The sequence below is a fragment of the Euleptes europaea genome, chromosome 9 (assembly GCF_029931775.1).
Source record: "Euleptes europaea isolate rEulEur1 chromosome 9, rEulEur1.hap1, whole genome shotgun sequence".
NCBI lineage: Eukaryota > Metazoa > Chordata > Lepidosauria > Squamata > Sphaerodactylidae > Euleptes > Euleptes europaea.
Genome location: NC_079320.1, coordinates 51,895,472 through 51,906,590, shown reverse-complemented (window position 1 = coordinate 51,906,590; position 11,119 = coordinate 51,895,472). Strand labels below are relative to the sequence as shown.

Here is an 11,119-nt window from a genome sequence, read left to right as displayed (position 1 = left end):
AATAAGTGCCAATAACATAATTCTAGCAGAAGTCTACAAAGCTTCATAGAGACAGCACAAAATTTGGCAACCTGAGTTGTAACCTGAGGGTTCTCGCTGCATAACAGTTTCGCGACCCTATCCACTGAGTCCCGGCCTGGGAATCTTCCCAACAACGGAGAAATCATTTCAGCACAAGCATTTTCATGAAGAGGGCAGAATAGTAGAATGTGTTCTGTGGTATCAACTTGCCCACTGCCACACTGACAAAATCTTGGAGCCCTGGGGATTTTTTTTTTAACGACCCTCTAGTAAGGCTGAGGGCAATGCTGAGCATCTGGCAAGTGTGAATGCTCTTCTAGGTCTAGTATTTGTTTTAGTATTTGTTAAACGAAGAAGCTTACCTTAAAGGCATTCTGCGTGTTCTTCTGTTCTTCCGATTTTTTGTCAGTGTTTCCAAACACAACACATTCTCCATCTCTAGACGGAACGCCTGCTTTAAAGAAAAAACAAAACACAAAACAAAACTAAGTTTTATATGGAAAGTCAAAAGTGTTCCTTACATCTAATTCATTTTTACAGTGAATGTTAAACAATCAGCTTCGGCCAAATGCTCATTAACACAAATTAGTGGAGCAATCTAAACTCTGCTTTAGTAAATGACAGTCATCTATACTCATTTTAAGACTTTACAATTACATCAACAACTTTTTTTAATTCATGAAAAAAACTTAACAATTTCAAAAGGCATTTGTTTAATTATACAGAAATTTTAAGGGCCATCATGCCTGACTGTAGTTTAATTGCCCTACCTTTAAAAGCATCTAAATTAGCCGGAGTGAGGTGCAAAGCAAAGATGCTATGAACAACAGATGTGGTATCCATGTGCATTTGTTTGTACCCTGGTAAATTTTCATACTGAGATGAGAACTGTATCAGGTCAATCTGGGTCTTCATCCTGTACAGAAAGTTAGAGACCTAGTGAAAATACCATTACAGTATCAGTATTCATGCCAACTACCTCCACTAGGAACTATCTGCTTGGTTCAGCAATTCTATATTAGCAAGGTAAAAGTGTTATAAAACTTTACAAGCTTTCATGAAGCACGAGACCAATGGCAGAAAACGGCAAGGCAACTCCGCATCATCCCTAGACACAGTCCTCATAGAGAACACTATCCCTGAGCACCGTTTTTTAATGACATTGTATTAAAATTAGCATTGAAATACAATTTTAAATATTATATCAGCACCTAGGTACAGTGGTATTTTAATCTGAATTTCATGGTGACGGAGAACTTTATTTCTTCCAGAGTGAGCAGTCTTCAGGATTGTATGATCTGTTTTGTTTTTAACTAGATCTTCAGGATCAACTGGTGGCTCACAGGTGGAGCCACGATTACGTTCCACATTTCACAAGTCATACACTAGGGCTGATCTACATATATATTGCATTTATTTTTAGAAAATGTATATGCTGCCTCTCCAGAGACACGCTCAAGGTAGCTATGTAAGAACAGCCGGCTTGCCAGGAATGAAGGCGAGCTATAAATACGAATAAATAAATAAAGCCAGACCTGACAGTGCCATGAACGGAGCTTCTAGTGGTTTTTCTTTTTAGAGTGTAGGCACATACAGTCCCAGTTTAGCTTAGGACCACAGAATGAAGAAAAGGTGTGCATACATGTGCACATATGCACACACTAAGCCTTTCCCCTGCATTGTGTTCCTGACTTCAGGCAGCTTTATGGGGCTGTTATTTGATCTGGGGCTTAAAGCCCCCCTTCCCCAATACTGCTTCGGTCTTGATGTACATTTGGCCTGAATTTGCCTGCTATTTCAAGAAAAAATGCTCAGAACTCCCACCATCATGTGTGCCTCTCCACACCCATGCCAGAGTTACTACAAATTCAGAGATGTTAACATCAACCCTTAAAAACGCAGCTGGAGAACAGCTCAAAGACCTGGAGGAACTTAGCCAGTTAAGAAGATAATTTCACAGTACTGAGAAATAATGATGGATAAGTGATTCATCCCAGACCACTCTCTGAATCCATGGTTGAGGGTTTCACTTACATTTTTAAACAACCTATGATTAAATACACACATGTGCACATGTCAGACTTACAGCCCCATCTTACCTACATTTAGTCAGAGAAAGTCTTGCATATTTCAGTGGGGCTCATTCCCAATTGTATATAAGATTGCAGCCAATACACTAAAATTCTCAGCCCTATCACTACAATGGGAAAACCATTCCAAGGCTACAATCCTAAACATGCTTGGAAGACACATTTAAATCAATGTGATGTTACATTATGTCTGAGCGAACATGCTTAGGATCTTAGTACAATTCCAATAAAACAGACAATTTATTAATTTGTAAGTCTTTTTCCAAAATGTGAACTTGGGAAAGAAAAATGTTCTTAGAAAAGCACTTTCCATAATTCATGTATAACTCATAAAATCTAAATGTCCATTCAAACCAGGACATTTCTAGTCTTCCAATCAGAAATGTATAAAGCCAATAGGCAATTTTCCCCATCTATGCACAGATCGATCACTGTAAAGTGTTCAAGTGTTTATAGTAAACAATTTAAGGTACTAGTTAAATCTGATCGAGTTTTACCTATCTTAACATATAGCAGACATAAAAGTTTGTGGAATGGCAACATTAATTTTGTATGACTACAGCAGCATAAGTTATACAGTTTAAAATGGGACAGTAGTCACAGATTGAATTCAGCACAATTAATTGAAACACACTATTTTGTCAATCCTTTTATAATTTATGCATGAAACACTTTCCATGGCTGCATCAACTCTTGATAATTACTTTATCAAATAGTAATGTTAACAAGTTAAATGAACTTTAGCAATATAACATGCTTACCTATGATTCAAGTTGCACGCAACCTATAAATGAAACAAAATAGAAATGAATATGTTTTCTACCAGAGTGTTTCTCCCATGGTCCTTTACTAGCAGGCCAATGTAATGAGGCTACCCATATGCAAGGTAGGGTATTCTACACCTTCCTTGTAAAAACAATAGTTTGTAAAAGCAAAAGGCAAATAAAAACTTGGCATGAAGAACTGAACATGAGTATTGCTATCTACCCTCAACACTTCATGGCCCCTAACTGATCATCTGGGGGCGAGAAGGACTTAACCCTACTTGAGCCCTAATGTTTACAGTACTTTGAAGGAAAAAAGAATCAGGGTAGGCATATTTGTGCCTCTCCACACCCATGCTTTTGTAGGCTCCAAATCTTTGAACTAGAAGAGACAAGGCTTCATTAGACTTGGAAGAAAAAAAAATCTAATCCCATTTAAATGCCCCCCTGAAACTGTTAGTTGTAAAGGCAGCAGAGTCCCAAACAAAGATCTCTTGGAACAGGTGGGAAAACAGAATCAGAGATAGGCAGTGTGAACCACATGTACCTTCTGTTTCTCAGCTGTTTCCCACCAAAAAGCTCCCCATACAACATGAATGGGAGGAAACATACACCTTCCACGTTCTGAGTCTCTCAAATTTGGGGCTAGCTTCCTGCTCATATTTTTCCAAACTTTACTAGTCAGTGCTATAAGGCAATTTTGCCAATGTACTAGATTGCAAAGGCTCAGAATTACCTGGTCAGGAGATAAATATAGCCACTGCCTTAATTAGAGTCACACTGTCATGTTGGGGGAGGGGGATTTCCTAGTTGTTTATTCACCAAGTTTTTTATTTCTTAACTTGTTACACAAGATACTTCTTAGCGTGTCAAAGCTTAATAACAGACTGCAAAAATATCAGCATACAACTCACAACACCAAGTAAGAAGAACTAGAGCTCCGAGAAAAAAATACATTGTCAGTATTCTATTTGAAAGGAAAGAACTTTCAACGTCATGTGTTCATCAACATAAAAATCCAAGTTAGACATCCAACTTCATTCAGTTCACTGACAACAGTGAACATACACCCTTCCCATTCAAGGGAGTAAAGTAGAGATTGATCTCTTGTCCCACTGAGAATTCATGGGGCATCACTCTGAAGGGAAGCTGATCCATTTTAACTTTGATCTTGCCATTTTGCTCAGAAGGATGGATCTACATGTGATGGTTCATATCTTAGAGAGACAGCATTTAAATATAACTTGTCCCCCAACAAATTGCCACATGCTAGAATCATTTTGTTTATATGCTCTATCACTTCAAATTCTTTATTCCAAGGTCAGTAAGATACCACATTCCAATGCAAATAGGACTTCCTGATAAAGCTGTTGCCTCTACATTTCAAGCTAGAAGAAGAGTTGTTTTTTTATAACTCACTTTAAGGAGTCTCAAAGCAGCTTACAATCGCCTTCCCTTTCCCTCCCCACAAGTCACCTTGTAGGTGGGACTGAGCGAGCCCTGAGAGAACTGTGACTAGCCCAAGGTCACTCAGCAGGCTTTCTGTGGAGGAGTGAGGAAACAAACCCAGTTCTTCAGATTAGAGTCCACCACTCTTAACCACTACGCCATCCTGGCTAGAAAAAAAAAATGGCAATCTGCTACCCACTTCTGATTTAATGATGGATGTTTTCTTGGGGAATGGGAGAAAAAGAACAGCTGCACAGCATCATAGGCTAACATACTCTGAACTAGTCAATATCACACTTGGATGGTCCTTTGTATATTCAAAACAGCATGCTGTGAAATACCATGATGCAAGGGCCAGAAGGGCAGCTTATAAATCCAATAAACAACAACCACAACACCCAGCTACCCCAAATTTATTTTTTTATGCTTAATTTCCAACGGTTCTGCAGGACAGTAAACCAGACTGCAGAATCACCCTTGATTTGTACCATGTACAGACACCCCTGGGACCGAAACTGGGGGGAGGAAAAAGGGGGGGAAGAAGGGTCTCTTGACAGTACTCTGATAACACAATAGTTGTGTTGAGGTACTAGACCCCAACCACTAGAAAGGAATAAAGAGAACCAAGTGGCCTGACAAATAATTGCAAAAGCAGCTAGAACAGGAAATAGTAGCCTGAGAAAACATTATGCTCCCAACTTTAACCATAATGCAGGATATGAAAGAATGTACTAGTTTCTAATACTTCAGAACATGGTTTAAAGATTTTTCTACTCCAGTACTTTTGTGCCTAAAAGTCACAAACATTAAAATAGCTCACCTCTAGGAAATGCTGGGGATCACACTCATTTACAATCTTTTCACTCTCATTCAGATACTTCTCAATTGTTTTCCTGCAAGCGTCCTTCATTTTCTTCCATATTTCATATTCCTTCGCTCTCTTTTCTTTCTGACTTTCAAGATTATCGAGCAACTGTTTTTTCTTCATTTCCAAGGTCTTATAGATATATTCAAATTCTCTTTTAATTATCTCCTCTTCTTTAAGCTTTTGTGCCTAAAAAGAGTCACAAATACAAACAAGTATTTATGATACAAATGTAGACTCCGTTGGTATTTTCTTTGATGGATGCATACACATTTTAAGTCTGATTTGTGGGACCCAAGAAGAGATGGTGGAGAAAATAGACATGGAAACAAACATTTCAGTATTAGAGACACTAATAAGAGACAACAGGGAAATGCAGAGACCCACCCTGGAAGCACACAAGAATACTTTCCCCATTACATTCCAATATGTATGTTTTATTCATGCTTCATTGCCTTTATTCACCTACAACCAAGTCTAAATTTCAGTGACACAGTTCCCCAATTTTTGATGGAAATATGCATATTAAAAAAGTGAGAAGTGATAAGGACAAAGCTATGTTTATGTAGAAATCTTTTCATATTGCTCTTGAAAGACTCTTGCAATTGACTGAAAAATAAATGAGAGGATTTTTTTGAGGGGAGGTGTAGAAGCACCATGATTACCAAAAGAGAAGCCAAGAATAAACAAACTTGTATTATACTATTGGTGCATCCAGTAGTCCAAAGATGGTGTACAAGGTTTTATGCATCGAAGAAACCTTCACGCACAATGTAGCTTGAGCCTAAGTGACATCTATGGCAAAGAACAGGTGGATATATAGCCTATAGCCAGTGGTGGATATTTTTCAGGTTACAGAGCCTCCCTCTGTGCAAGCACCAGGTCATTCCTAGTGTTCATTAAAATGTTGCATGTGCCTAAAGCTAGTCCAATAAAATAGGCATGACACAAATTTTCTCTTTGAAACTCTTAAAAGCTTAAACTACAAAAAAAAAATAATGAAATAGTATCCTCATTAGTTTGTTTTGGTGCTTCAACTCTTCAGAGTACATTTCAGTAATGTTTTGAAGATGGTATGTGCAACTATAGAAGCCACATTTTTTAAAAAACGCACTATGAAGATTCATGACGCAGACAAAGTAAACTGGAAGTAGGGGAAATGTCAAGGTAGTCCCCTGTTCAAGCACCGGGTCATTACTGACCTATGGAGTGACATCACACCCAGACGTTTACTAGGCAGACTATGTTTATGGGGTGGTTTGCCATTGCCTTCCCCAGTTATCTACACTTGACTTCCAGCAAGATGGATACTCATTTCATCGACCTCGGAAGGATGGAAGGCTGAGTCAACCTTGAGTTGGCTACCTGAAACTGACTTCCATCGGGCTCGAACTCAGGTTGTGAGCAGAGCTTTTGACTGCAGCTTACAACTCTGCGCCATGGAGCTCTCTTAAACTGGAAGTACCAACTCATTATTATTTCTGTCTGAAAATGGACTCTTCTTGTTCTGCAATATCATTAAGTTAAAATTCAAACACAGCAGAGCAACTGGAGCTTTTACTTTTTGCAAATGAAGAGTAACCCACATTTTTCAATAATCAGGTCATTTCCCACAGCATCTCCAGTTAAAGGATTAGGTAGCAGGTAACGTGAAAGACACCAGCCTGAGACTCTGAAGGGCTGCTGCCAGTCAGACTAGACAATACTGACCTTGACACATCAAACACCTCAATCAGTACAAGGCAGCTTCATCTAGGCATATATGTGTGTGCGCGCATGTGTGTGTGCGCTAATGGAAATGCCAGAGTAGGTTTTCAGCTACACTGCTATATAAAGACAAACATTGCTCCCTTAATTACAGAGTAAACTTTCCGAACCTTGCTCACATTTAATTTTTCATACAAAAGATGAGGAATGTTGGTTAAGATGACAGAAGAATGGAAAGGGGGGCAATGCAGGGATAAGATTTTGTGCAGATGTATATACTGGGAACCTTGAGAAAGACTCAAACATGGAATTGGAAATCAATGTCTTGTAGGTATATGTACAATAAAAAAGACTGCAGACAAATGCACAGAAAATACTTATTTAAATACATTCCAGTATAAGTTTAGTTTCTTACCTCTATGCCACTTTGAAAAGCTGATACTTCCTTTACTAGCTGCTCATCTATTTTTCTTATTTCCTTCAGGTAGCTGAAGAAATTTAGCTGTGTAACAGTTGTGTATTTAAAAAAAAGATTAATATTCTGAAAAGTACAACTGTATTTAACATCATACTACATACTACATTTAGCTTAAGGGTTAAAACTTATATGGAAGAGTCAGGCTTCACTGGAATTATAAGCTTTAGCATACTATTTAGAATGCTAGGTAACAGCATTTTCAAACTGGATGATCAGACATGACATACACCGCAATACCTTGGAAAATCAAGAACATTTTCTTTACTGTTACTTCCAAAATATTAGGTTTCCCCCCCTTTTTTTTGAAGGGGACTTTTTCAGTGATGGCTCCCTGCCTCTGGAATGTCTTCCTCCATGAAGTTCCCTTGGGACCCACTTTAATGTTCTTTAGATGCTACGATGGAACTCCTCAGGTTTTATTTATTTATTTCTCTCTCCCAGCCACCACTACCAATCTTGAGACATATGATTCGTCTCTTGTTGTTTTTCTGTCCCACATTTAAGATGGTTGGGGGATCCGCCAAAAACTCTTTCTTTACATAAAAGTCAGAAATGTGGCACAAGCGAGGCTTATTGAAATACAAACTTAAAATTGTTTTATTTGGAAATGGAAAAGTCAGGTTTGCAAGGAGGTTTCAGAAAATAAACAGCTGGTAACAGCAAGAATGAGGACACTTATGTTTATAAACAAAAGACGTTTTGTAATCAAGATGTATCTAATATAGTTCACAGGCAGATGTTGATATTTTGGATAAGTGCTGATTTCACGTGGCAGTCACAACTTAGTTGAATAAACATAAGCTTCTTGAATCAATATTTCTTTACTTGGAGGACAACCACACAATTTCCTCCCAGTTTCCTTCATTAAAACTGGTTACGGACCATTCTGTTCACTTAAGAGCTATTTCCCACAGAACTGGTTAAGGATCACTCCTCTCACTTAGGAGCTATTTCTCATAGGGAAGGACTCTCAAATCTCTTCCCTCACACACAGGATCCTTCTTGATCCAAAACAATTGTGTTCCTCTCCACCTGCCAGCCTCAATTCTCAGCTTCAACTGTCAGTTATTAACTCTGTTTATTAACACACACAAGAGGAACCCTGCTGGATCAGACCAGTGGTCCATTTTTTCCGTCATCTTATCTCACACAGCACCTCTGAATGTGGGCATTCCCTCTCTGAAAAGAATAAGCTTAATAATAAATCCAGAAGTTATGTTCTAGAATAGCAGAGTCTTCAAAGTGCCTTTAAAATAAATAACTATAACCATTAGAATGGCAGAATCCCCTGGAAGATCAAAATATTCCACCACTGGTTTCTAAATACTACAATTCACAATGCCAGGTTTCTGTCCAGCAATGCCCTTCAGTTCTCTATACTGGACAAATAAATCAGGATGCTAGGCTAAAGGGAGGGCCTGGGGCTCAGTGGCCAAGCATGTGTTTGGCATGCAGAAGTTTCCAGGTTCAATCTCTGGCACCTCCAGGTAAAAGCAACAGGTTGGAGGTGATGTGAAAGACCTCAACCTGAGACCATGGAGAACCACTGCAAGTATGAGTAGGCAACACTTGCCTTGATGGTCCACTGGTAGGATTCAGTGCAAGGCAGCTTCCTTTGTATGTGTTCACAACTGAACCTACAGGGTATGTCGAAAGGAAGAGATCCCGGATACTGCACTATTGTTATAGAAATCATTTGTCACTGGACTGCCTAGCCTTCACAGGAAAATCCAATGATTAGCTACTGTGATTACAGTAATGACACGTGATGAGGATACCGTTCTCTAGAACAAAGCTTCTTAAATTGTGGGTCGCGATCCCATATGGGGTCACGTAACTGAACGTGGGGGAGGTCGCAAAAGATTTGGCAACAGTATGAAAATTAGCATGCAAATTTGCTTTCATCTTTAATAAATGGCAAAATTATACATCTACCAAATTGTTTTAAAATGAACTTCTTTATGATTTATCATCAGTAAATGTTTGATTTATATACCTATTTTATATTCCTGGGGTAGCATACAAATTTCTTGGGCGAAAAGGGGTCTATAAAATTATAGGTCTATAAAAGTATGCATGGTCTGGAGAGAGTGGACAGGGAGTTTTTCTCCCTCTCCCATAATACTAGAACGTCTCCCATAACACTAGAACGTGGGGTCATCTGCTGAAGCTGGAGGGTGAGAGATTCAAAACAGATAAAAAGGAAGTACTTCTTCACACAACGCATAGCTAAACTGTGGAACTCCCTGCCCCAGGATGTGGTGATGGCTGCCAACTTGGAAGGCTTTAAGAGGGGAGTGGACGTGTTCATGGAGGAGAGGGGTATTCATGGCTACTAGTTAAAATGGATACTAGCCATGATGCATAACTCTTCTCTGAAGGATCAGAGGAGCATGCCGAATATATTAGGTGCTGTGGAACACAGGCAGGATGGTGTTGCTGCCGTCGTCTTGTTTGTGGCTTCCTAGAGGCACCTGGTTGGCCACTGTGTGAACAGACTGCTGGACTTGATGGGCCTGGGTCTGATCCAGCAGAGCTTTTTCTTACGTTCTTAAGGGGTCGCGAGCGGGAAAGGTTTACGAAGCCCTGTTCGAGAAGGCCTCGGCCGCGCACTTACTTTCTCCTCCTGGTAAAGGGCGCCGATGAGGTTGACGGCGTGGAAGACCCCCTGGTGCTCCTCCGACACGCACTGCCCGCAGGCCGGGCGGCAGCACATCCGGCAGAAGAGCTGGAGGAGCCTGCCCGGGTGCTTCTCGCACGGGGCCTCCCGCGCGGCCGGCCGGGGCCTCGCCTCCCCGCCGGCCTTGAACAGCTTCACCACCTCGGCCAGGGTGGTGTTGAGCGGCAGGGCGGCGACGCCGTCTCGGCCGGGCAGCGCGCTGGCCTTGCGGCAGAGCGGGCAGCACACGGAGGCGACGTCGTCGGCGTCGGCGTCGTCACTGGCCGCGGAGCCCCGCTCGGCCTCCTGGCGACGGGGCCGCTCATGGCTGGGAGGCAGGGGCTGCTCGACGGGCCTGCGGCCTTGGGCGAGGCAGGCGACCACGCAGGCGCGGCAGAAGTTGTGCGAGCAGACCGGGAGCGTCACGGGCTCCTCGAAGAGCGACAGGCAGACGGCGCAAGTCAGGGTCTCCTCCATTTGCGCATGCGCCCGCAGAAAGGCTCCCCTCCCCCTCCCCGAAAACGAGTCAACGGCAGAAATTCCTGGGGCTCTCCGGCGCCGTCATGGGGAGGGGTGCCGGTGGCTTCGCTCTCAACCAAACACACTTGGCCTAACCGTCTCCCTCCCGGCCATGTTGTCCCTCGGACTTGTCACGCCCTAGCCCGCAAACCGCCTTCCTCGCCGAACTCGCAACCGCCGGTTAACCGCCAAACTCCCGCGGCCGACGGGCCGCCCCGGCCGAACAGGAAAATGGAACGGGTAACTTCCATCCCTTTCCATTGGCAGACTGTTCCGGATTGGCAGCACTTGCTGCCAATGAAAGGGCAGCTTCGCCTCTGAATGAAAGGGGAAGGCGGAAAGCAACAGGAGGCCGCCTCTGTGGGGCTGGGCTGGAATGTGACGTGGATGTGTTCATTTGACGCCATTGGCAGAGGATGAGCCCGTCTTAGTGTTCGGTAAATAGGACACGCCCTGACCTGGATGGCCCAGGCTAGCCTGATCTCGTCAGATCTCAGAAGCTAAGCAGGGTCAGCCCTGGTTAGTATTTGGATGGGGGACCACCAAGGAATACCAGGGTTGCTGTGC

General features: G+C 42.0%; 1 protein-coding gene across 1 annotated transcript; it reads right to left on the bottom strand.

The window, feature by feature from the left end:
• Positions 1-365: 365 nt before the first annotated feature.
• LOC130482348 (tripartite motif-containing 13-like) lies at positions 366-10,510 on the bottom strand. The gene is made up of 7 exons (XM_056855059.1): positions 9,992-10,510; positions 7,333-7,398; positions 6,655-6,687; positions 5,145-5,357; positions 2,873-2,895; positions 792-937; positions 366-475 (listed from the first exon to the last, which is right to left on the bottom strand). The coding sequence occupies exons 1-7, from the start codon at positions 10,508-10,510 to the stop codon at positions 366-368; spliced, it is 1,110 nt and encodes a 369-aa protein (XP_056711037.1).
• Between the last annotated feature and the right edge of the window lie 609 nt (positions 10,511-11,119).

Bases quoted from the DNA above. Each gene is read 5' to 3' on its own strand.
- LOC130482348 (XM_056855059.1), bottom strand. From the start codon at position 10,510: ATGGAGGAGACCCTGACTTGCGCCGTCTGCCTGTCGCTCTTCGAGGAG. The intron at 7,399-9,991 runs GTAAGTGCGCGG...ACTGTTACACAG, and splicing joins CCCTTTACCAGGAGGAGAAA to CTAAATTTCTTCAGCTACCT. The intron at 5,358-6,654 runs GTACTTCCAGTT...CTTAAAGAAGAG, and splicing joins ACAGAAATAATAATGAGTTG to GAGATAATTAAAAGAGAATT.